General features: G+C 40.6%; 1 protein-coding gene across 1 annotated transcript in view; it reads right to left on the bottom strand.

Moving 5' to 3' along the window:
* The window catches only part of LOC128640593 (leucine-rich repeat-containing protein 23-like), a 126,473-nt gene that overhangs the window by 49,754 nt on the left and 50,124 nt on the right, over nucleotides 1–26,595 (bottom strand). The window contains exon 3 of the mRNA XM_053693064.1: nucleotides 8,147–8,277. Coding sequence (XP_053549039.1) covers nucleotides 8,147–8,277 — 131 coding nt within the window. The remainder of the gene's footprint in view (nucleotides 1–8,146; nucleotides 8,278–26,595) is intronic.

Genomic DNA, 26,595 nt, shown 5'->3' with positions numbered 1-26,595 from the left:
CTTATGATCGTTAGGTGTTAGTAGAATATTATGACTAGTTTGAGTTTAAATGTTGGTTTGTGTTTTTTATATAACTTTTTTATAACTTTTTCATACCCCTTTTTTTTCACAAGATCTAATAGTTATATATATATATTTGATATACTGGTTGTTCGGAATGAGAATGAAAATTAGACTGGAGACCGACGAGTCCAGTCTGACTCACCGCTTTTGCGAGATATGGATTGAAAGTAGGTGTGTCAGATTGGCGCTCGCGATTGGTCCATAGTCTAACCAATAGGAACGCAGTTGGAGTTTTTAAAAAGAGGATCCCCGCGAACAAGGACATTAAACCCTGAGTCTTGAGAAAGTCCCGATCAATGAGGACGAAACGCGCAGACTACACAAAGGGACACTGTTGAAAGACATTAATGCCGATTGCTTTTACAAGTACTTTTTTACCGTTTACTATTGAGGTATTGATTTCTAAGCCTGCGGACTTCCCGGAGACGCCATATCCGATTCCGGCGTGGAAGGTTAACTTGGAGGAGAGTGGTCCAGTGGATTATTATACCTAAAGGCTCAAATATTGCTAACTTCTTGTAAGTGCAATTTGTTTTTAGCGCTCAAATAAGTAATAAAACTTTTACCTTGAGTCGCGGTTGCGCTCTGTTCTTTTCTTGTGTTCCTCAAATTCGTTTGTAATTCCAAGAGTGCTTGGAGAAAGGTTTGTCAGCTAGTTCTCTAAAGGGACAGATCTCTGCCTTTTCGGTTTTGCTACACAAGAAGTTAGCTTATCTTCCAGATGTTCAGTGCTTTGTTCATGCCCTGGTCAGAATGAGGCCTGTGTTTAAATCTATTGCTCCTCCTTGAAGCCTTAATCTGGTTCTGCGTGTTCTTCAAAAGGCTCAGTTTGAGCCTATACATTCTTTTGATATTAAACTTTTATCTTGGAAAGTTTTGTTCTTGTTGGCTATTTCCTCTGCTCGTAGAGTTTCAGAATGATCTGCCTTACAGTGTGATCCCCTTTATTATTTTCCATGCGAATAAGGCTGTTCTTCGTACCAAATTGGGATTTCTTCCCAAGGTGACCAAGGACCGCAATATCAATGTGGAGATCTTAGTTCCTTCCTTTTGTCCTAATCCTTCTTCTCAGAAGGAGCGTCTGATACACAACCTAGATGTGGTGCATGTCTTAAAGTTCTATCTCCAGGCTACCAAGGATTTTAGACAATCTTCTTCCTTGTTTGTAGTGTATGCTGGTAGGCGCAAGGGCCAAAAAGCCACTGCAACTACTCTTTCCTTTGGCTGAGGAGTATCATTCGTTTGGCTTATGAGAAAGCTGGGCAGCAGCCTCCTGAGAGAATAATGGCTCACTCTACCCGCGCTGTCTCTTCTTCCTGGGCTTTTAAGAACGAAGCATCCATGGAACAACTCAGTAGGGTGGCTACTTGGTCCTCTTTGCATACTTTTTCTAAATTTTACAAGTTTGATTTTTTTGCCTCAGCTGAGGCTTCCTTTGGGAGTAAAGTGCTTCAAGCGGTGGTGCCTTCAGTTTAGGTCCACCTGCCTTTAGTTTTCCTCCCTGTCCATTCTGTGTCCTCTCTGGCTTGGGTATTGGTTTCCCAACAGTAATTAATGGAATCATGGATTTTCCATGCAATTGGAAAGAAAACAAAATGTATTCTTACCTGATGCATCATTTTCTTTCCTGGCATGGAGAGTCCACGCCCCGCCCTGATTTATTTTTAAGGCGGCATTATTTTGATAGCCTTCAGGCACTTATATACCCCTAGTGTTCTCCTACCTTTTCTTTATTCCCTTGGCTGAATGACTAGGGGAGTATGAGAAGTGGGACCCTACTTAAGCTCTGGCTGGGGTGTCTTTGCCTCCTCCTGGTGGCCAGGTGGTGAATTTCCCAATAGTAATAAATGGAATCATGGACTCTCCATGCCAGGGAAAAAATAATATATCAGGTAAGCATAAATTTAGTTGTTTTTTTTTTAGATATGGTGGGGGTTACTTTTATTGTAGAATTGGGTTGTATTTTTGGAGCAAATGAGCTAAATCACTTTAGGACAATGCCCTATAAAAAGCCTTTCTAAGGATATTGCTATAGTAACTTTTAGTGTCACTTTAGGTTGTTGTTTTTTTTAAAGTGGGCTTTAGTTTTAGAATAGGCATAACTGTGTTTTTTTATTTTCTTTAACTTTGGGGTGTTAGGTTAGAGGTGGTGGGTTAGGTAGTTAAGTGTAGGGGTAGTTTGCATTTGGTGGTTGTGGCGGTGTAGGGGTTAATAGGTTATGGGGTTTATTGCGTTGGGGGTTTGTGGCGGTGTAAAGGTTAAGTAGGGGGATAATGCATTGGGCTATTGACAGTTTAGGGGTTAATATGGTAGAAGGTTTCTTGTGTTGGGATATTAGCGGTTTAGAGGTATAGTAGTGTAGGGGTATAATGTGGTGGGCTATTGACAGTTTAGGGGTTAATATGGTAGAAGGTTTCTTGTGTTGGGATATTAGCGGTTTAGAGGTATAGTAGTGTAGGGGTATAATGTGGTGGGCTATTGGTGGTATAGGGATTAATAGGTTAGGAAGTGTATTGCGGTGGGCTATTGGCAGTATAGGGGTTAATAGGTCAGGAAGTTTATTGCAATGGGCTATTGGTGATATAGGGGTTAATAGGTAAGGAAGTTTATTGTGGTGGGCTATTGGTGGTATAGGGGTTAATAGGTTATGAAGTTTATTGCAATGGGCTATTGGTGGTATAGGGGTTAATAGGTAAGGAAGTTTATTGTGGTGGGCTATTGGTGGTATAGGGGTTAATAGGTAAGGAAGTTTATTGTGATGGGCTATTGGTGGTATAGGGGTTAATAGGTTAGGAAGTTTATTGTGGTGGGCTAATGGCAGTATAGGGGTTAATAGGTTATGAAGTTTATTGCAGTGGGTTTGTGGTGGTTTAGGGGTTAATAGGTAAGGAAATTTATTGGGGTGGGATATTGGCAGTATAGGGGTTAATAGTTTAGGAAGTTTATTGTGTGAGCTGTTGGCACTATAGGGGTTAATAGTTTAGGAAGTTTATTACAGTGGGCTATTGGCAGTATAGGGGTTAATAGTTTAGGAAGTTTATTGCGTGAGCTGTTGGCACTATAGAGGTTAATAGTTTAGGAAGTTTATTGCAGTGGGCTATTGGCAGTATAGGGGTTAATAGGTTAGGAAGTTTATTGTGGTGGAATATTGGCGATATAGGGGTTAATAGGTTAGGAAGTTTATTGCGTGGGCTGTTGGCGATATAGGGTTAAAAGGTCAGGAAGTTTATTGCGGTGGACTATTGGCAGTATAGGGGTTAATAGGTTAAGAAGTTTATTGTGGTGGGCTGTTGGCAGTTCAGGGGTTAATAGGTTATGAAGCTTATTGCGGTGGGCTGTTGGCGGTTTAGTGCTGGGTTAGTTTGCGGGGGTGGGTTATGTTGGTTTAGGGGTTAAGTTGTGTAGGGTTAGTTTGTGTTGGTGGGTTATAGTGATTTAGGGGTTAAGTAGTGTAGGGTTAGTTTGTGGGGGTGGGTTATTGTGAGTTAGGGGTTAAGTAGTGTAGGGTTAGTTTGTGGGGGTGGGTTATGGTGATTTAGGGGTTAAGTAGTGTAGGGTTAGTTTGTAGGGGTGGGTTATGGTGATTTAGGGGTTAAGTAGTGTAGGGTTAGTTTGTGGGGGTAGGTTATGGTGATTTAGGGGTTATGTAGTGTAGGGTTAGTTTGTGGGGGTGGGTTATGGTGATTTAGGGTTCAGTAGTGTAGGGTTAGTTTGTGGGGGTGGGTTATGGTGATTTAGGGTTCAGTAGTGTAGGGTTAGTTTGTGGGGGTGGGTTATGGTGATTTAGGGTTCAGTAGTGTAGGGTTAGTTTGTGGGGGTGGGTTATGGTGATTTAGGGGTTATGTAGTGTAGGGTTAGTTTGTGGGGGTGGGTTATGGTGATTTAGGGTTCAGTAGTGTAGGGTTAGTTTGTGGGGGTGGGTTATGGTGATTTAGCGGTTAAGTAGTGTAGGGTTAGTTTGTGGGGGTGGGTTATGGTGATTTAGGGGTTATGTAGTGTAGGGTTAGTTTGTGGGGGTGGGTTATTGTGATTTAGTGGTTAAGTAGTGTATGGTTAGTTTGTGGGGGTGGGTTATGGTGATTTAGGGTTAAATAGTGTAGGGTTAGTTTGTGGGGGTGGGTTATTGTGATTTAGGGGTTAAGTAGTGTAGGGTTAGTTTGTGGGGGGTGGGTTATGGTGATTTAGGGGTTAAGTAGTATAGGGTTAGTTTGTGGGGGTGGGTTATGGTGATTTAGGGGTTATGTAGTGTAGGGTTAGTTTGTGGGGGTGGGTTATGGTGATTTAGGGGTTAAGTAGTGTAGGGTTAGTTTGTGGCGGTGGGTTATGGTGATTTAGGGTTAAGTAGTGTAGAGTTAGTTTGTGGGGGTGGGTTATGGTGATTTAGGGGGTAAGTAGTGTAGGGTTAGTTTGTGGGGGTGGGTTATGGTGATTTAGGGGTTATGTAGTGTAGGGTTAGTTTGTGGGGGTGGGTTATGGTGATTTAGGGTTAAGTAGTGTAGGGTTAGTTTGTTGGGGTGGGTTATGGTGATTTAGGGTTAAGTAGTGTAGAGTTAGTTTGTGGGGGTGGGTTATGGTGATTTAGGGTTAAGTAGTGTAGGGTTAGTTTGTGGGGGTGGGTTATGGTGATTTAGGGTTAAGTAGTGTAGGGTTAGTTTGTGGGGGTTGGTTATGGTGATTTAGGGGTTATGTAGTGTAGGGTTAGTTTGTGGGGGTGGGTTATTGTGATTTAGTGGTTAAGTAGTGTAGGGTTAGTTTGTGGGGGTGGGTTATGGTGATTTAGGGGTTAAGTAGTGTAGGGCTAGTTTGTAGGGGTGGGTTATGGTGATTTAGGGTTAAGTAGTGTAGGGTTAGTTTGTGGGGGTGGGTTATGTTGGTTTTGGGGTGCATAACTATAGTTATTAGGCTTGGTCTTATATATTTAAAAGGGATCCTTTACTCTACATCACCAGTGTTGGTGCCGATGCTGCTTGGAATATTTTGCCAGCATGGCCACCCATTGTGATGTATAGTAAAACACCTCTCTGCAATGCTGCAAGGTCCCTTTTGACTATATCGGCGCCTCTTAGCACTTTTGTTCATCAGGCCAGAGTGTAAGAGACAACCTAGTTAAGTGAAAGATGGAAAGACAGCAATAAATACAAGTGCAATATACACACAAACCCACAGCAACACGCATACAAAATCTTTACACACACAACAAAGGGCCTAAAGCTCTAAAGATAAGATGACCTAAAACAATCCTACAGCACTGCAAAATCCCTCTATTCTAGACAGGCAGATTCTGCTTTACTTCTCTAAGGGGTGTTCCCTGCATTTCTAGATGTGAAGGAGACACAAGCCCAGTGCAATATAGCTCTGTATAACACGACAGTTCTGTTGCATTTACACTTTGCATTTTATATTACTTTACACTTCAGATTAAGTTTCATTGCATTTAAACTTTGCACCTTCTATTTTGTATTTAATGCATTTAGAATCTGTATACAACAGTGAGTTTACAAATTCTAATTATGCTTTAGCAGTTTCTTTGCAACTTTAAAAAAATTAGGATCATTCTTTGTATATTTATGTGATTTTTTTTACAAATTAAATTGCTTTGTATTTTTTCTATGTAAAATAGAACTGACAGCTTAATTACTTTTTGGGGGCCTGATGAAAGATTCTCCTGCTTGGAGAGAAATTATAGTACAGACTTCACAGGGGCTGAACTTACTGAATTCTATAAGAAAAAAGGGCAGAACCTGGAAGTCTCAGAGAGATGAGAGATGCCTCCCATAGAAAGTAATGAGGCTCTCTAAAATATAGAATTTCAAAGGGGAGAGAGAATATAACAAGGAAGGACCCAGGGCTGATATAAAGGCTCGGTTTGCACCAATTACAAATTAAACTGAAATGTTTTCACTACAATTTAACTTGATTTTGCCTATAGTTTAGTATATATTACTTTTCTCTTAGTTAAAATAAGTGTATTGTGCATTTTTAGCAAACTTCACCTGCAGAACGAAGGCGAGACAAATCAGTGAGACTAGCTTGTTTAAAATGCTTAGTAAATTTCACAAGACTTGTAAGAGAGTGTACAACGTACCCTGCACAGGGAACTGCCCTCTCCCATCCACTTTTTTTTTAACAGAATTTTTTAATTGAGGTTACAACAAGTACACAAGCAGAAGTGTAGGACATATTAAGGTATTTCCACCCATTGTACAAAGTATGCATCAAGCGGGTAAAAAAAAAAATCCTACTAAAGTCTCTGATCAGCCCCACAGATGGGGTCAAGAGTTCTGTGGTACCTCAGTTTTTTATTTTTTTGTTGTGTTGAAACTTACAGGGTCCTTTGCTATATTGGGGGCACGGTTTTCCATGCCCAAATTGATGCTTCAAGTATAAGATGTTCCGGACCTCTAGGAAATATGAGGAGCTCCAGATAGAGAGAGAATGGCTCCCAAATGTATATATAATATACATAATACAAGTATAATAATCATGTGACAAACAATTTTAAATGCTTCTTAGAGAAAAAAAAAAAGGGGGAGGGGGGAAGGGAAAGCTGGTAATTCTCCTCCTCCCACTCCACAGAGGTTCAAGGATTTTGTGTAAGTGTATCCCAGTGATACCAGATGTCTGAATGGATATCAAGCACTCCTCTATTTATATATGCTGCCTCTTTCATTGTTCTAATGTAAGAGATTATCTCAATGACTTTGGATAGGGGGGGGGGGTCGCCTGTTGTTTCCAATCTAGTGCTATAACTAGCTTGGTCTCCATTAGAATATATATAAAAAGATATTTACAGGGTTTGAGAATTTTGGGAATTTCCAAATGAAGTAAATAAGTCTCTGGGCCTTAATCAGCTGGGAGGGATAAGCGTCTACACAGTTAGAGGACATCTGACCACAATTTCTTAATGGCTGGGCAGCTCCACCAAATGTGGATATCATCTCCTTTCTCTCCACAATTTCTCCAGCACAATGCTGAGTCAGATGGGAAAATTCTATGCAGTCTGTTAGGGACCCAATGCCACCTGGTAAGGAGCTTGAAATATAGTTCATATAGCGTTATACAGTGGACTGAACATCTGGTGTCAGTAATGGCTTTTGTCCAGAGTTTATGGTCTATCTCCTTATGAAGGTCTCTTTCCCATGCTAAAATATTATGTGTTTTTTGTAAGGTGGGATAATGTAGCAGGTATTGTTCAGGTATTGTTCAGAAATCAGTTGGGCCCTGTATGCAGATTACTAACAGTTTTGATATTGAGTTTAGTCCAGCTTTCGGGGTTAGAGTCTGGAAGTCCTTTTAGCAGTCCTCTAATACTTTGTATTGGAGATGGATGAGGAGCTATCATATGTGAGTGTCGTAATTTATGCCAAAGGGATAGGCATTGTTTGATAATTATATTAGAAGAGGGGATAAGGGAGCTACAGTGATGTGGGATCCAAATTAAATCAGGAAAGAGAATAGCATGAGGTAATGAGGCCTGCTCTATTTCGTACCACCTAGGGAGTCCCTCCCACTTTTTGTTTCATAAAACAAATACAAAGTGCAAAGCAATTTGTAAAATAATACACAGAAATATATGAAGTATGATCCTAATTTGTTAACGTAACAGAAAAGAAAACTTTTAAAGTATAATGAGAATTTGTGAAATCACTGCTGTATAAAAAAAAATCTCAATGCATTAACATAAGTTAGAAATTGCAAAGCTTAAATGTAATAAAACATCAAAAACAATTTTAAGTATAAAATAGAAAGTAACAAAACTCTCATGTCATGCAGTGCCGTATTTCACTGGGTTGTCTCTTTCGTATACAAAAATGCAGCGAACGCCCCTTAGACAAGTATAGCAAAAACTGCCTGTCTAGAATCTTGTGAGTGATCTCAGTGTTGTTGATAATGTTATATCATCTTATCTGAGAGCTTTATGGGAGGCATCTCTCTGGGACTTCCAGGTTCCGCCCTTTTAGCATTCAGTGAGTTCAGCCCCTGTGAAGTCTGCACTAAAATGTATCTTTAAGTTGGAGAAGCTTTGATCATGAGGCCCTTACACACAATTCACAAACACACTTTTTTCTGCACACTCCTTACCAAGTAGAGCTCTCGTAGGTTGGGGAGAAGCAGCCCTGCTGTGCTCAGCAGATGGTTCCCACGGAGCTCCAGGGTGTGCAGACTGCCCAGCTTGGTGCAGTCCAGTCCTTCCAGGCTCTGCAGCTGGTTCCCTGAAATGCAAGATAACTGCTTACAACTGTAGTAGAAGGGAGCATATTAATACCAGGGTCACCAGCCAGATACACAGCTGAAGAAAAAACAACTTACCTGATACATTCATTTCTTTCATATTGGCAAGAGTCCATGAGCTAGTGACGTATGGGATATACAATCCTACCAGGAGGGGCAAAGTATCCCAAACCTCAAAATGCCTATAAATACACCCCTCACCACACCCACAATTCAGTTTAACTAATAGCCAAGCAGTGGGGTGATAGAAAAAGGAGTAAAAAGCATCAAAAAAGTAACTGGAAATATAATTGTGATTAATACAAAAAATCATAACCCCCATAAAAAGGGTGGGCCTCATGGACTCTTGCCAATATGAAAGAAATTAATTTATCAGGTAAGTTCTTACATAAATTATGTTTTCTTTCATGTAATTGGCAAGAGTCCATGAGCTAGTGACGTATGGGATAGTAATACCCAAGATGTGGTACTCCACAGAAGAGTCACGAGGGAGGGATAAAAATAAAAACAGCCATTTTCTGCTGAAAAAATTAAATCCACATCCAAAAAAATAAGTTTTTCTCATAATTGAAAAGAAAAAAACTTAAAACATAAGCAGAGGAATCAAACTGAAACAGTTGCCTGAAGAACTTTTCTACCAAAAACTGCTTCCGAAGAGGCAAATACATCAAAACGGTAGAATTTAGTAAATGTATGCAAAGAAGACCAAGTTGCTGCTTTGCAAATCTGATCAACTGAAGCTTCATTCTTAAAAGCCCATGAAGTGGAGACTGATCTAGTAGAATGAGCTGTGATCCTCTGAGGTGGGGCCTGACCCAACTCCAAATAAGCCTGATGAATCAAAAGCTTTAACCGAGATGCCAAGGAAATGGCAGAAGCCTTCTGACCTTTCCAAGGACCAGAAAAGACAACAACAAGACTAGAAGTCTTCCTGAAATCTTTAGTAGCTTCAACATAATATTTCAAAGCTCTTACTTCTTAGGATTAGGATACAAAGAGGAAACAACAATTTCCCTATTAATGTTGTTAGAATTCACAACTTTAGGTAAAAATGTAAATGAAGTCCGCAAAACTGCCTTATCCTGATGGAAAATCAGAAAAGGAGACTCACAAGAAAGAGCAGATAATTCGGAAACTCTTCTAGCAGAAGAGATAGCCAAAAGGAACAACACTTTCCAAGAAAGTAGTTTAATATCCAAAGAATGCATAGGCATCTACTTATCAAGCCGTCAACCGCAAATACGCAGCGTAATTGTGGAGAGCTTGATTCTCCATATTTATCAAACCCTACTGACCGGAAAAAGTAGAATTTTGTGACGTAACATACGATCCGCCGGTCTCAGTCCGACACAGATTGATGCTTACGTCACTACAGATGTTCCGAATGCAAATTCGGCACTATCTGACTACTTTTGCTATTTAACAAATACCTACTAGGTACGCTCTCGCCACTATTCTGGCCCAGTGTACCTGGTACGCTGGTATGCCATAGGAATCAATGGGAGTCTGAAAGCAGTGAAAGCATATGTTCGCTGCTGCCCGATATCCCATTGATTCCTATGGGAGAACAAAGTTATGTTTACACCTAACACCCTAACATGTACCCCGAGTCTAAACACCCCTAATCTGCCGCTCCGACACCGCCGTCACCTATATTATACTTATTAACCCCTAAATCGCTGCTCCCGGAGCCCATCGCCACGCTAATAAACTTATTAACCCCTAAACCGCCGCTCCCGGACCCTGCCGCAACGAAACAAATGTATTAACCCCTAAACCGCCGCTCCTGGAGCCCACTGCCACCTACATTATGTTATTAACCCCTAATCTGCCACACCCAACGTCGTCGCCACTATTCTAAATTTATTAACCCCTAAACCTAAGTCTAACTCTAACCCTAACACCCCCTAACCTAAATATTATTTAAATAAATCTAAAGAAAAAATAATATTATTAACTAAATTATTCCTATTTAAAACTAAATACTTACCTGTAAAATAAACCCTAAGCTAGCTACAATATAACTAATAGTTACATTGTATCTAGCTTAGGGTTTATTTTTATTTTACAGGCAACTTTGTATTTATTTTAACTAGGTAGAATAGTTATTAAATAGTTATTAACTATTAATAACTACCTAGCTAAAATAAATACAAATTGACCTGTAAAATAAAACCTAACCTAAGTTACAATTACACCTAACACTACACTACAATTAAATGATTTCCCTAAATTAAATACAATTAAATACAATTAAATTAAATGATCTAAAGTACAAAAACCCCCCACTAAATTACAGAAAATAATAAACAAATTACAAGATTTTTAAACTAATTACACCTAATCTAATAGCCCTGTCAAAATAAAAAAAGCCCCCCCAAAATAAATGAAGATCGACTTACCGGGAGACGTCTTCATCCAAGTCGGGCAGAAGTGGTCCTCCAGACGGGCAGAAGTCTTCATCCAAGCCGGGCAGAAGTGGTCCTCCAGACGGCAGAAGTCTTCATCCAGACGGCATCTTCTATCTTCATCCATCCGGCGCGGAGCGGCTCCATCTTAAAGAAATCCGACGCGGAGCATCCTCTTCGGCCGACGACTACCCGACGAATGAAGGTTCCTGTAAGTGACGTCATCCAAGATGGCGTCCCTTAGATTACGATTGGCTGATAGAATTCTATCAGCCAATCGGAATTAAGGTAGAAAAAATCCTATTGGCTGATGCAATCAGCCAATAGGATTGAACTTCAATCCTATTGGCTGATTGGAACAGCCAATAGGATTGAGCTTGCATTCTATTGGCTGTTTTTTTTAAGGGTGTATTGGGTGGGTTTTATTTTTAGGTTAGGGCTTTGGGCCGCAAAAGGGCTAACTGCCCATTTAAGGGCAATGCCCATCCAAATGCCCTTTTCAGGGCAATGGGGAGCTTAGGTTTTTTTAGTTAGGATTTTTTTTGGGGGGGTTGGTTGTGTGGGTGGTGGGTTTTACTGTTGGGGGGTTGTTTGTATTTTTTTTCCAGGTAAAAGAGCTGATTACTTTGGGGCAATGCCCCGCAAAAGGCCCTTTTAAGGGCTATTGGTAGTTTAGTTTAGGCTACGGGTTTTTTTATTTTGGAGGGGGCTTTTTTTATTTTGATAGGGCTATTAGATTAGGTGCAATTAGTTTAAAAATCTTGTAATTTGTTTATTATTTTCTGTAATTTAGTGGGGGGGGGGTTTGCACTTTAGATAATTTAATTTAATTGTATTTAATTTAGGGAAATAATTTAATTGTAGTGTAGTGTTAGGTGTAATTGTAACTTAGGTTAGGTTTTATTTTACAGGTCAATTTGTATTTCTTTCATGTAATCGGCAAGAGTCCATGAGCTAGTGACGTATGGGATATACAATCCTACCAGGAGGGGCAAAGTTTCCCAAACCTCAAAATGTCTATAAATACACCCCTCACCACACCCACAATTCAGTTTTACAAACTTTGCCTCCTATGGAGGTGGTGAAGTAAGTTTGTGCTAAGATTTCTACGTTGATATGCGCGTCTCAGCATTGTTGAAGCCCGATATCTCTCAGAGTACAGCGAATGTCAGAGGGACGTGAAGGGAGTATCACTTATTGAATACGATGATTTCCCTAACAGGGGTCTATTTCATAGGTTCTCTGTTATCGGTCGTAGAGATTCATCTCCTACCTCCCTTTTCAGATCGACAATATACTCTCAATTTACCATTACCTCTACTGATAACTGTTTCAGTACTGGTTTGGCTATCTGCTATATGTGGATGGGTGTCCTTTGGTAAGTATGTTTTTTATTACTTAAGACACCCCAGCTATGGTTTGGCACTTTATGCATTTATATAAAGTTCTAAATATATGTATTGTACTTATATTTGCCATGAGTCAGGTTCATGTATTTCCTTCTGCAGACTGTCAGTTTCATATTTGGGGAAAATAAAAAAATTTAAGAAATGTTTTTCTTACCTGGGGTTTAGTCTTTTTTTCAATTGACTATTTTCTTGCAAATTGCAGGCGGTATTAGGCCCGCGGGTGCGCCAAATGCTAGACTTTATTGCGTCATTCTTGGCGCGAGAATTTTTTGGCGCGAAAAATAGGTCTATGACGCAACTTGACGCAACACACGGTTGCATCATTAGTGACGCGAGTGTGTCATTTCCGGTTATTATTGTCGCCAAAAAAGTATTCAGTTACGATGTGCGTCATACTTGGCGCCAAACTTTTTCATTATTTCAATACCCCATTGATGTTTGCCTCTTGCCTTTTTCTCTATCAGAAGGCTATGCTATTTGCATTTTTTCCCATTCCTGAAACTGTCATATAAGGAAATTGATAATTTTGCTTTATATGTTGTTTTTTCTTTTACATTTTGCAAGATGTCTCAATCTAATCCTGCCTCAGAAGTATCTGCTGGAACTTGGCTGCCTGACATCGGTTCTACCAAAGCTAAGTGCATTTGTTGTAAGATTGTGGAAATTATTTCTCTGAATGTCATTTGTAATAGTTGTCATGATAAACTTTTACATGCAGATAGTGTGTCCATCAGTAATAGTACATTGCCAGTTGCAGTTCCTTCAACTTCTAATGTACATGATATACCTATGAATTTAAAGAATTTGTTTCTGATTCTATCCAGAAGGCTTTGTCTGCATTTCCACCTTCTAATAAATGTAAAAGGTCTTTTAAAACTTCTCATTCAGTTGATGAAATTTCAAATGACCAACAACATAATAATTTATCCTCCTCTGATGAGGATCTATCTGATACAGAATATCCTTCCTCAGACATTGACACTGACAAATCTACTTATTTATTTAAAATAGAGTATGTGCGTTCTTTATTAAAAGAAGTGTTAATTACTTTGGATATTGAGGTAACCAGTCCTCTTGACGTTCAGTCTAATAAACGTTTAAATGCTGTTTTTAAACCTCCTGTGGTTTCTCCAGGGGTTTTCCTATTCCTGAGGCTATTTCTGATATTATTTCTAAGGAATGGAATAAGCCAGGTACTTCTTTTATTCCTTCTTCAAGGTTTAAAAAAATTGTATACTTTACCAGCAAATTCTATAGAGTTTTGGGAAAAAATCCCCAAAGTTGATGGGGCTATTTCTACTCTTGCTAAACGTACCACTATTCCTATGGAAGATAGTACTTCCTTTAAGGATCCTTTAGATAGGAAGCTTGAATCTTATCTAAGGAAAGCCTATTTATATTCAGGTCTTCTTCTCAGGCCTGCAATTTCTTTGGCTGATGTTGAGGCTGCATCAACTTTCTGGTTGGAGAATTTAGCGCAACAAGAATTGGATTCTGACATATCTAGCATTATTTGATTACTGCAATATGCTAATCATTTTATTTGTGATGCCATTTTTGATATTATCAAAATTGATGTTAGATCCATGTCTTTAGCTATTTTAGCTAGAAGAGCTTTGTGGCTTAAATCTTGGAATGCTGATATGACATCTAAATCTAGATTGCTATCTCTTTCTTTCCAAGGTAATAATTTATTTGGTTCTCAGTTGGATTCTATTATTTCAACTGTTACTGGGGGAAAGGGAGTTTTCTGCCTCAGGATAAAAAACCTAAGGGTAAATCTAAGGTTTCTAACCGTTTTCGTTCCTTTCGTCAAAATAAGGAACAAAAACCCAATCCTTCCCCCAAGGAATCTGTTTCCAATTGGAAGCCTTCCTCAAATTGGAATAAATCCAAGCCATTTAAGAAACCAAAGTCAGTCCCTAAGTCCGCATGAAGGTGCAGCCCTCATTCCAGCTCAGCTGGTAGGGGGCAGATTAAGGTTTTTCAAGGATATTTGGATAAATTCTGTCCAAAATCAATGGATTCAGAGCATTGTCTCTCAAGGGTATAGGATCAATAGGATTCAGAGTAAGACCTCCTGTGAGAAGATTTTTTCTCTCACGTATCCCAGCAAATCCAGTAAAAGCTCAGGCTTTCCTGAAGTGTGTTTCAGACCTGGAGTCTTCAGGAGTAATCATGCCAGTTCCTTTTCAGGAACAAGGTTTGGGGTTTTATTCAAATCTATTCATTGTCCCAAAGAAGGAAAATTTATTCAGACCAGTTCTGGATCTGAAAATTTGAATCGTTATGTAAGAGTACCAACTTTCAAGATGGTGACTATAAGGACTATTCTACCTTTTGTTCAGCGAGGACATTATATGTCCACAATAGACTTGCAGGATGCATACCTTCATATTCTGATTCATCCAGAACATTATCAGTTCCTGAGATTCTCTTTTCTAGACAAGCATTACCAATTTGTTGCTCTTCCATTTGGCCTAGCAACAGCTCCAAGAATCTTTTCAAAGGTTCTAGGTGCCCTGCTCTCTGTAATCAGAGAACAGGGTATTGCAGTGTTTCCTTATTTGGACGATATCTTGGTACTATCTCAGTCTTTACGTTCTGCAGAATGTCACACAAATCAACTAGTGTTGTTTCTTCGGAAAAATGGTTGGAGGATCAATTTACCAAAATGTTTCTTGATTCCTCAGACAAGGGTCACCTTTTTAGGCTTCCAGATAGATTCAGTGTCCATGACTCTGTCTCTAACAGACAAGAGACGTTTAAAATTGGTTGCAGCCTGCCGGCACCTTCAGTCTCAGTCATTCCCTTCAGTGGCTATGTGCATGGAAGTTTTAGGTCTCATGACTGCAGCATCGGACGCGATCCCCTTTGCTCGTTTTCACATGAGACCTCTACAGCTTTTTATACTGAACCAATGGTGCAGGGATTATACAAAGATATCACAATTAATATCCTTAAATCCCAATGTTCGACACTCTCTGACATGGTGGATAGATCACCATCGTTTAGTTCAAGGGGCTTCTTTTGTTCGGCCAACCTGGACTGTGATCACAACAGATGCGAGTCTTTCAGGTTGGGGAGCTGTTTGGGGATCTCTGACAGCACAAGGGGTTTGGAAATCTCAAGAGGCGAGATTACCAATCAATATTTTACAACTCCGTGCAATTCTCAGAGCTCTTCAGTTTTGGAATCTGTTAAAGAGAGAACACATCATTTGTTTTCAGACAGACAATATCACAACAGTGGCATATGTCAATCATCAGGGTGGGACTCAGAGACCCAAAGCTATGAAAGAGGTATCTCGGATACTTGCTTGGGTGGAATCCAGCTCCTGTCTAATCTATGCGGTGCATATCCCAGGTGTAGACAATTGGGAGGCGGATTATCTCAGCCGTCAGACTTTAGTCAGTCAGTGGTCTCTCCATCCAGATGTGTTTTCTCAGATTGTTCATATGTGGGGTCCTCCAGAGATAGATCTCATGGCCTCTCATCTAAACAAGAAACTTCCCAGATACCTGTCCAGGTATGTTCAGGTGGAAGCAGTGGATGCGCTGACACTTCCTTGGTGTTATCATCCTGCTTACATTTTCCCGCCTCTAGTTCTTCTTCCAAGAGTGATCTCCAAAATCATCATGGAACAATCGTTTGTGTTGCTGGTGGCTCCAGCATGGCCACACAGGTTTTGGTATGTGGATCTGGTTCGGATGTCCAGTTGCCAACCTTGGCCACTTCCGTTAAGGCCGGGCCTACTGTCTCAAGGTCCGTTTTTCCATCAGGATCTCAAATCATTAAATTTGAAGGTATGGAAATTGAACTCTTAGTACTAAGTCATAGAGGTTTCTCTGACTCAGTGATTAATACTATGTTACAACCTCGTAAATCTGTCTCTAGAAAGATTTATTATAGAGTTTGGAAGACTTACATTTCATGGTGTTCTCATAAATTCTCTTGACATTCTTTTAGAATTCCTAGAATTTTACAATTTCTTCAGGATGGTTTGGGTAAGGGTTTGTCTGCAAGTTCCTTGAAGGGACAAATCTCTGCTCTGTTTTATTTCACAGAAAGATTGCTATACTTCCTGATATTCACTGTTTTGTACAGGCTTTAGTTCGTATTAAGCCTGTCATTAAATCAATTTCTCCTCCTTGAAATCTTAATTTGGTTCTGAAGGCTTTTCCTCCATTTGAGCCTATGCATTCTTTGGATATTAAACTACTTTCTTGGAAAGTGTTGTTCCTTTTTGCTATCTCTTCTGCTAGAAGAGTTTCTGAGCTATCTGCTCTTTCTTGTGAGTCTACTTTTCTGATTTTTCATCAGGATAAGGCAATTTTGTGGACTTCTTTTCAATTTTTACCTAAGGTTGTGAATTCTAACAAAATTAGTAGAGAAATTGTTGTCCCTTCCTTGTGTCCTAATCCTAAGAATTCTTTGGAAAGATCCTTACATTCTTTGGATGTGGTAAGAGCTTTGAAATATGATGTGGAAGCTACTAAAGATTTCAGGAAGACTTCCAGTCTATTTGTTTTATTTTCTGGTCCTAGGAAAGGTCAGAAGGCTTCTGCTATTTCCTTGGCTTCTTGGTTAAAACTTTTGATTCATCAAGCTTATTTGGAGTCGGGTCAGGCCCCGCCTCAGAGAATTACAGCTCATTGTACTAGATCAGTCTCCACTTCGTGGGCCTTTAAGAATGAAGCTTCAGTTGATCAGATTTGCAAAGCGGCAACTTGGTCCTCTTTGCATACATTTACTAAATTCTACCGTTTTGATGTATTTGCTTCTTCAGAAGCAGATTTTGGTAGAAATGTTCTTCAGGCAGCTGTTTCAGTTCTTCTAAACACATTAAACAAGGATTCTTCTGGTTTTGATTTAAGTTTTTTTCTTTCATTTATGAGAATAAACTTATTTTTTTGGGTTGTGGATTAATTTTTTCAGCGGAAAAACAGAATTTATGCTTACCTGATAAATTTCTTTCTCTTGTGATGTATCGAGTCCACGGATTCATCCATACTTGTGGGATATTCTCCTTCCTAACAGGAAGTGGCAAAGAGAGCACCCAGAGCAGAGCTGTCTATATAGCTCCTCCCTTAGCTCCGCCCCCCCAGTCATTCGACTGAAGGCTAGGAAGAAAAAGGAGAAACTATAGGGTGCAGAGGTGACTAAAGTTTTTGAAATAAAAATATACTACCTGTCTTAAACAGACAGGGCGGGCCGTGGACTCGATACATCACAAGAGAAAGAAATTTATCAGGTAAGCATAAATTCTGTTTTCTCTTGTAAGATGTATCGAGTCCACGGATTCATCCATACTTGTGGGATACCAATACCAAAGCTTTAGGACACGGATGAAGGGAGGGACAAGACAGGTACCTTAAACGGAATGCACCACTGCTTGTAGAACCTTTCTCCCAAAAATAGCCTCCGAAGAAGCAAAAGTATCGAATTTGTAAAATTTGGAAAAAGTATGAAGCGAAGACCAAGTTGCCGCCTTACAAATCTGTTCAACAGAAGCCTCATTTTTAAAAGCCCATGTGGAAGCCACTGCTCTAGTAGAATGAGCAGTAATTCTTTCAGGAGGCTGCTGTCCAGCAGTCTCATAAGCCAAACGGATGATGCTTTTCAGCCAAAAGGAAAGAGAGGTAGCCGTAGCTTTTGACCTCTCCCTTTACCGGAATAAACAACAAACAATGAAAATGTTTGACGGAAATCTTTGGTTGCTTGCAAGTAGAATTTAAAAGCACGAACCACATCAAGATTGTGCAACAGACGTTCCTTCTTTGAAGAAGGATTAGGACACAGTGAAGGAACAATAATTTCCTGATTGATATTCCTATTAGAAACAACCTTAGGAAGGAATCCAGGTTTGGTACGTAAAACTACCTTATCTGCATGGAAAACAAGATAAGGTGAGTCACACTGTAAAGCAGATAACTCAGAAACTCTTCAAGCCGAAGAGATAGCTACTAAAAATATCTATGGAATGCATAGGTTCAAACAGAACCCCTTGAAGAACTTTAAGAACTAAGTTTAAGCTCCATGGTGGAGCAACAGGTTTGAATACAGGCTTGATTCTGACTAAAGCCTGACTAAACGCTTGAACGTCTGGAACATCTGCCAGACGCTTGTGTAAAAGAATAGACAATGCAGAAATCTGTCCTTTTAAAGGAACTAGCTGATAATCCCTTCTCCAAACCTTCTTGGAGAAAGGACAATATTCTAGGAATCCTAATCTTACTCCATGATGAACCCTTGGATTCACACCAATAAAAATATTTTTCGCCAAATCTTATGATAGATCTTCCTGGTGACAGGCTTTCTAGCTTGAATCAGGGTATCAATGACCGACCCAGAGAAACCACGCTTTGATAGAATCAGGCGTTCAATCTCCAAGCAGTCAGACACAGAGAAATTAGATTTGGATGCGTGAATGGACCTTGGATTAGAAGGTCCTGCCTCAATGGCAGAGTCCACGGTGGAACCGATGACATGTCCACTAGGTCTGCATACCAAGTCCTGCATGGTCACGCAGGTGCTATCAGAAGTACCGAAGCTCTCTCCTGCTTGATTCTGGCTAGAGCATCTATCAGTACCGCCTGGGGATCCCGGGACCTGGACCCGTAGCGAGGAAGTTTGGCATTCTGATGGGACGCCATCAGATCCAATTCTGGTGTGCCCCATAACTGAGTCAGCTGGGCAAATACCTCCGGATGGAGTTCCCACTCACTCGGATGAAAAGTCTGACGACTTAGGAAATTCGCCTCCCAGTTCTCTACCCCTGGGATATGGATTGCTGAGAGATGGCAAGAGTGATCCTCCGCCCATCGGATTATTTTGGTTACCTCCATCATCGCTAGAGAACTCCGTGTTCCTCCTTGATGATTGATATAAGCTACAGTCGTGATGTTGTCCGACTGAAATCTGATGAATTTGACCACAGCTAGCTGAGGCCAAGCCTGAAGCACATTGAATATCGCTCTCAGTTCTAGAATGTTTATCGGGAGGAGAGTTTCTTCCCGAGACCATAAGCCCTGTACGTGAATAGGGATGTGTAGATACGCATCCTTTAAGTCCACGGTAGTCATATATTGACCCTCCTGGGTCAGAGGTAGAATAGTCCGAATAGTCTCCATCTTGAATGATGGTACTCTGAGGAACTTGTTTAGAATTTTGAGATCCAAGATTGGTCTGAAAGTTCCCTCTTTTTTGGGAACCACAAACAGGTTTGAGTAAAACCCTAGCCCTTGTTCCGCTTTTGGAACTGGGCGGATCACTCCCATGGTATGTAGGTCTTCTACACAGCGTAAGAACGCCTCTCTCTTTGTCTGGTTTGCAGACAATTGAGAAGTGTGAAACCTCCCCCTTGGGAAAGAGTCTTTGAAGTCCAGAAGATATCCCTGGGACACAATTTCTAAAGCCCAGGAATCGTGGACATCTCTTGCCCAGGCCTGAGCGAAGAGAGAGAGTCTGCCCCCTACTAGATCCGGTCCCGGATCGGGGGCTACCCCTTCATGCTGTCTTAGAGGCAGCTGCAGGCTTCTTGGCCTGTTTGCCCTTGTTCCAAGCCTGGTTAGGTCTCCAAACTGACTTGGATTGGGCAAAATTCCCCTCTTGCTTTGCAGCAGGGGAAGCTGAAGCGGGACCACCCTTGAAATTCCGAAAGGAACGAAAATTATTTTGTTTGGTCCTCAATTTATTTGTTTTATCCTGAGAGAGAGCATGGCTTTTCCCTCCAGTGATGTCTGAAATAATCTCTTTCAGTTGGTGTATTTATAGGCATTTTGATGTTTGGGAAACTTTGCCCCTCCTGGTAGGATTGTATATCCCATACGTCACTAGCTCATGGACTCTTGCCAATATGAAAGAAATGAATTTATCAGGTAAGTTCTTACATAAATTATGTTTTATTTTATCTAGGTAGTTATTAAATAGTTAATAACTATTTAGTAACTATTCTGCCTAGTTAAAATAAATACAAACTTGCCTGTAAAATAAAAATAGACCCTAAGCTAGATACAATGTAATTATTAGTTATATTGTAGCTAGCTTAGGTTTTATTTTACAGGTAAGTATTTAGTTTTAAATAGGAATAATTTAGTTAATATTAATTTTTCTTTAGATTTATTTAAATAATATTTAAGTTAGGGGGTGTTAGGGTTAGACTTAGGTTTAGGGGTTAATAAATTTAGAATAGTTGCAGCGACGTTGGGGGTTGCAGATTAAAGATTAATAAATTTAATGTAGGTGGCGGCGACGTTGGGGGCGGCAGATTAGGGGTTAATAAATGTAATGTAGGTGGCGGTGGGCTCCGGGATTGGCGGTTTAGGGGTTAAACAGTTTATTTCATTGCAGCGGGATCCGGGAGCGGTGGTTTAGGGGTTAATAAATTTATTTGAGTGGTGGTGGGCTCCTGGAGCGGCGTTTTGGGGGTTAAACAGTTTAGTATAGTGTGGGTGTTTAGTGACAGTATACAAATAAAGCTGTGAAAAAGCCGAAAAGCAGCGAGATCGATGACTGTTAGTTATCAACAGTCCGCTGCTCATCACCCCGTACTTGGTGCGCGGCTTTTTGACAGCTTTTTTGTTAAATATGGAGAACGTATTTAGATCCGCGGCAGCGATGTTAGGCGAACTTAGGCGAGCGTATTGGTGCTGGCGAATGCAGCACAGTTGGCGCTTTGATAAGTAGATGCCATAGGCTCAACGGAGGAGCCTGTAAAGCCTTCAAAACCAAATTAAGACTCCAAGGAGGAGAGATTGATTTAACGACAGGCTTGATACGGACCAAAGCCTGTACAAAACAGTGAATATCAGGAAGCTTAGCAATCTATCTGTGAAATAAAACAAAATTTATGCTTACCTAATAAATGTATTTATTTCTTGACACGGTGAGTCCACGGATCATCTAATTACTACTGGGAATATCACTCCTGCCCACCAGGAGGCGGCAAAGAGCACCACAGCAACGCTGTTAAATATCACCTCTCTTCCCTCCAACCCCAGTCATTCGACCGAAGCAAAGGAGAGAAAGGAAGCAACAAGGTGCAGAGGTGTCTGAAGTTTATAATAAAAACCCTGTCCATAAGAAAACAGGTGTCATGCATCAAGCACTGTCTCTTTAAAGACATAACATCTAGCCCTTTATAAGGCCCCTCCTATCTAGACACATTGCTAGGTAATGAAGTCTATTCAGGAAGTGCCGATGAGGTGAACGCCAACTCCCTGCTCTCCCTGAGCACTACGCTGAAACTCCTGTCTCTCTATCCTAGAGACCCCTGCAAGCCCTCAGTCTCTCACACTCCGGACCAAGTTTCATTACCTACACGTGGGTGCGGTAACCGCTGTATCAGAGCATTGATTATTCATAGCAAATCTACCTATCATATATTGTTGCTACTTACTTATATTTGCATATGATCTGCTATTACTAACTTACTACCTGCAATCTGTATATAAATCAACTGCTTGGCTGCATATGAACTGCTGTGATTAACTCTTTGCCTGCAATCTGTATATAAATGAACTGCTGCATCACACATTAAGCTTGGCTGCATATGAACTGCTGTGATTAACTCATTATCTGCAATCTGTATGTAAATGAACTGTCATTTCCCACTGATCACTAGGCTGCTTATCTGTTACTATTTACTCTGAAGTCTGCATGTATATATAAGATCTACTGCAGCTTCCCTCTTAAAGCTAGCCTACTAATGAACTGTTGCTTCTAACTGACAAGCATGCATGTGTATATATATCAACTGCTACATTCCACTTTAAGATAAGCAGCATATGAACTGATACTGCTATTTCATTACTCATCATTGTGTATATCTATAGTCTGCTGCTATATACTTTAGTCAACCAGAATTTGAACTCCCCCTTCTCACGTTTCATCCACTAGGGGGTGTTAATATTGTTAATTATATTCTCCTTCTATAGGAGTATAATTTTATTTGCTTACCAATTGCCAAGTAAATATGACTATATCGTCAACCCACAGTCTATGAGCATAACCGAATTCTGATATCAACATCTATAGAATTCAGGTCTGGTGTGAGACTGTGGCATATGTAAGCCTAATTTGGGTATCAGGCTTTAAGTAAAAGAGGGAATACCCTTTCTTCTGACATAGTGGTAACAACTTCACAACAGGGCAGGCCGTGGACTCACTGTGTCAAGAAATAAATACATTTATCAGGCAAGCATACATTTTATTTTCTTTCTAATGACACGGTGAGTCCACGGATCATTTAATTACTATTGGGAATCAATACCCAAGCTAGAGGACACAGATGATAAGGGAGGGACAAGACAGGGAACCTAAATGGAAGGCACCACTGCTTGAAGAACCTTTCTCCCAAAAGAAGCCTCAGCCGAGGCAAAGGTATCAAATTTGTAGAATTTTGAAAAAGTGTGAAGTGAGGACCAAGTTGCAGCCTTGCAAATCTGTTCCACAGAAGCTTCATTTTTGAATGCCCAGGAAGAGGAAACAGCCCTCGTAGAATGAGCCGTGACCCTCTCAGGAGGCTGCTGTCCAGCAGTTTCATAAGCCAAGTGAATGATACTCTTAAGCCAGAAAGAAAGAGAAGTAGCCGTAGCATTCTGCCCCTTATGTTTCCCAGAGAAAACCACAAACAGAGCAGAAGACTGATGAAAATACTTAGTCGCCTGTAAATATGATTTCAAAGCATGCACCACGTTCCAGATTGTGCAGCAGATGTTCCTTCTGAGAAGAAGGGTTAGGACACAATGAAGGAACAACAATCTCCTGATTAATGTTCCGGTCTGAAACCACTTTAGGGAGAAACCCTAACTTAGTACGCAAAACTACCTTATCCGAATGAAAAATAAGGTAAGGAGACTCATACTGCAATGCCGAGAGCTCAGAAACTCTATGAGCAGATGAAATAGCAACAAGAAACAAAACCTTCGAAGATAACAACTTAATATCTAAGGAATGCATAGGCTCAAATGGAGCCTGTTGAAGAACTTTAAGAACTAGATTAAGACTCCAGGGAGGAGTAACCAGCTTAAACACAGGCCTGATTCTGACCAAGGCCTGACAGAACGATTGCACATCTGGTACATCCGCCAGACGTTTATGTAACAAAATAGTCAAGGCAGATATTTGACCCTTCAAGGTACTAGCCAATAAACCCTTCTCCAAACCCTCTTGGAGAAAAGACAAAATTCTAGGTATCCGAACTCTACTCCAGGAGTAGCCTTTGGATTCACACCAATGCAGATATTTATGCCATATCTTATGGTAAATCTTTCTAGTCACAGGCTTACGAGCCTGAATCATAGTCTCAATGACCGACTCTGAAAATCCACGCTTAGATAAAATTAAGCATTCAATCTCCAAGCAGTCAGCTTCAGAGAAACTAGATTTGGATAGAGGAAGGGTCCCTGAAGTAGAAGGTCCTTTCTCATTGGAAGTCTCCAAGGTGGAAGAGATGACATCTCCACCAGGTCTGCATACCAGATCCTGCAAGGCCACGCCGGTGCTATGAGGATCACGGACGCCCTCTCCTGTTGGATTCGAGCAATGACTCGAGGGAGGAGAGCGAACGGGGGAAATAGGTATGCGAGACTGAAATTCCAAGGTACCGCCAGAGCGGTTATCAGTACCGCCTGAGGATCCCTTGACCTCGACCTGTACCTCGGAAGCTTGGCATTCTGCCAAGATGCCATGAGATCCAGTTCTGGCTGTCCCCATTTGAAAATCAAGCTGGAGAACACTTCCGGATGGAGTTCCCACTCCCCCGGGTGAAAGGTCTGTCTGCTCAGAAAATCCGCCTCCCAGTTATCCACTCCTGGGATGTGGATCGCCGACAGGCAACAGTTGTGGGACTCCGCCCACTGAATTATCTTGGCTACCTCCGCCATGGCCAAGGAACTCAGAGTTTCCCCCTGATGGTTGATGTAAGCCACTGAACTTATGTTGTCCGACTGGAACCTGATAAACCGGGTCGAAGCTAACTGAGGCCAGGCCAGAAGAGCACTGAAGATTGCTCTCAGCTCCAGAATGTTTATGGGTAAAACAGACTCCAACCGAGTCCATGTCCCCTGAGCCTTTAGAGAGCTCCAGACTGCTCCCCATCCCAGTAGGCTGTCGTCCGTTGTCACAATCACCCAGGTGGCTCTGCGGAAGCAGGTTCCCTGGGAAAGATGATCTTGAGACAACCACCAAAGAAGAGAATCCCTTGTCTCCTGCTCCAGCAGGACTCGTGGAGACAGATCTGCATAATCTCCGTTCCACTGCCAGAGCATGCTTAACTGCAGAGCTCTAAAATGGAACCGGGCAAATGGGATGATGTCCATGGCTGCTACCATCAGACCAATTACCTCCATACATTGAGCCACTGATGGCCGAGGAGAGTACTGAAGTGCTAGACAGGAATCGAAAAACATAATTTATTTAAGAACTTACTTGATAAATTCATTTCTTTCATATTAGCAAGAGTCCATGAGCTAGTGACGTATGGGATATACATTCCTACCAGGAGGGGCAAAGTTTACCAAACCTTAAAATGCCTATAAATACACCCCTCACCACACCCACAATTCAGTTTAACGAATAGCCAAGAAGTGGGGTGATAAGAAAGGAGCGAAAGCATAAAAAATAAGGAATTGGAATAATTGTGCTTTATACAAAAAAATCATAACCACCACAAAAAGGGTGGGCCTCATGGACTCTTGCTAATATGAAAGAAATGAATTTATCAGGTAAGTTCTTACATAAATTATGTTTTCTTTCATTTAATTAGCAAGAGTCCATGAGCTAGTGACGTATGGGATAGCAGATACCCAAGATGTGGAACTTCCACGCAAGAGTCACTAGAGAGGTAGGGATAAAATAAAGACAGCCAATTCCGCTGAAAAATTAATCCACAACCCAAATCAAAAGTTTCAATTTTTATAATGAAAAAAACTGAAATTATAAGCAGAAGAATCACACTGAAACAGCTGCCTGAAGTACTATTCTACCAAAAACTGCTTCTGAAGAAGAGAAAACATCAAAATGGTAGAATTTAGTAAAAGTATGCAAAGAAGACCAAGTCGTTGCTTTGCAAATCTGATCAACAGAAGCTTCATTCTTAAAAGCCCAGGAAGTAGAAACTGACCTAGTAGAATGAGCCGTAATCCTCTGAGGCGGGGATTAACCCGACTCCAAATAAGCATGATGAATCAAAAGCTTTAACCAAGATGCCAAAGAAATGGCAGAAGCCTTCTGACCTTTCCTAAAACCAGAAAAGATAACAAATAGACTAGAAGTCTTTCTGAAATCTGAGTAGCTTCAACATAATATTTCAAAACTCTTACCACATCCAAAGAATGTAAGAATCTTTCCAAATAATTCTTAAGATTAGGACACAAGGAAGGGACAATAATTCCTCTACTAATGTTGTTAGAATTCACAACTTTAGGTAAAAATTGAAATGAAGACAGCAAAACCACCTTATCCTGATGAAAAATCAGAAAAAGGAGACTCACAAGAAAGAGCAGATAATTCAAAAACTGTTCTAGCTGAAGAGATGTCTAAAAAGAACAATACTTTCCATGAAAGTATTTTTAATGTCCAAAGAAAGCATATGCTCAAACGGAAGAGCCTGTAAAGCCCTCAGAACCAAATTAAGACTCCAAGGAGGAGAAATTGGCTTAATGACAGGCTTGATACGAACCAAAGCCTGAACAAAACAATGAATAACAGAAAGATTAGCAAATTTTTCTGTGAAAACAGCACAGAAAAAGCAGAGATTTGTCCTTCCAAGGAACTTGCAGACAATAAACCCTTATCCAAACCATCCTGAAGAAACTATAAAATCCTAGGAATTCAAAAAGAATGCCAAGAGAATTTATGAGAAGAGCATCATGAGATGTAAATCTTCCAAACTCGATAATAAATCTTACTAGACACAGATTTACGAGCCTGCAACATAGTATTAATCACTGAGTCAAAGAAACTTCTATGACTAAGTACTAAACGTTAAATTTCCATACCATCAAATTAATAATTTGAGTTCCTGATGGAAAAAAACGAATGTTAAGATATAAGGTCTGGCCTTAATGGAAGTGACCAAGATTGGCAACTGGACATCCGAACAAGAACCATATACCAAAACCTGTGCGGCCATGCTGGAACCACCAGCAACACAAAAGATTGCTCCCTGATGATTTTGAAAATCACTCTAAAAAGAAGAACCAGAGGCGAAAAAATATAGGCAGATTGATAACTCCAAGGAAGTGTCAATGCATACACTGCTTCCGCCTGAGGATCCCCGGACCTGAATAGGCCCCTGAAAAAACACATCTGGGTAAAGAGACCATTCTCCCGGATGTAAAGCTTGATTGACAGAGATAATCCGCTTCCCAATTGTCTATACCTGGGAAATGGACCGCAGAAATTAGACAGGAGCTGGATTTAGCCCAAGCAAGTATCCGAGATACTTCTTTCACAGCCTAAGGACTGAGAGTCCCAC

The sequence above is a fragment of the Bombina bombina genome, chromosome 9, assembly GCF_027579735.1.
Source record: "Bombina bombina isolate aBomBom1 chromosome 9, aBomBom1.pri, whole genome shotgun sequence".
In the NCBI taxonomy this organism is placed as follows: domain Eukaryota; kingdom Metazoa; phylum Chordata; class Amphibia; order Anura; family Bombinatoridae; genus Bombina; species Bombina bombina.
Note: the sequence above shows the minus strand (reverse complement) of the source record. Positions and strands in the feature narration are given on the sequence as shown.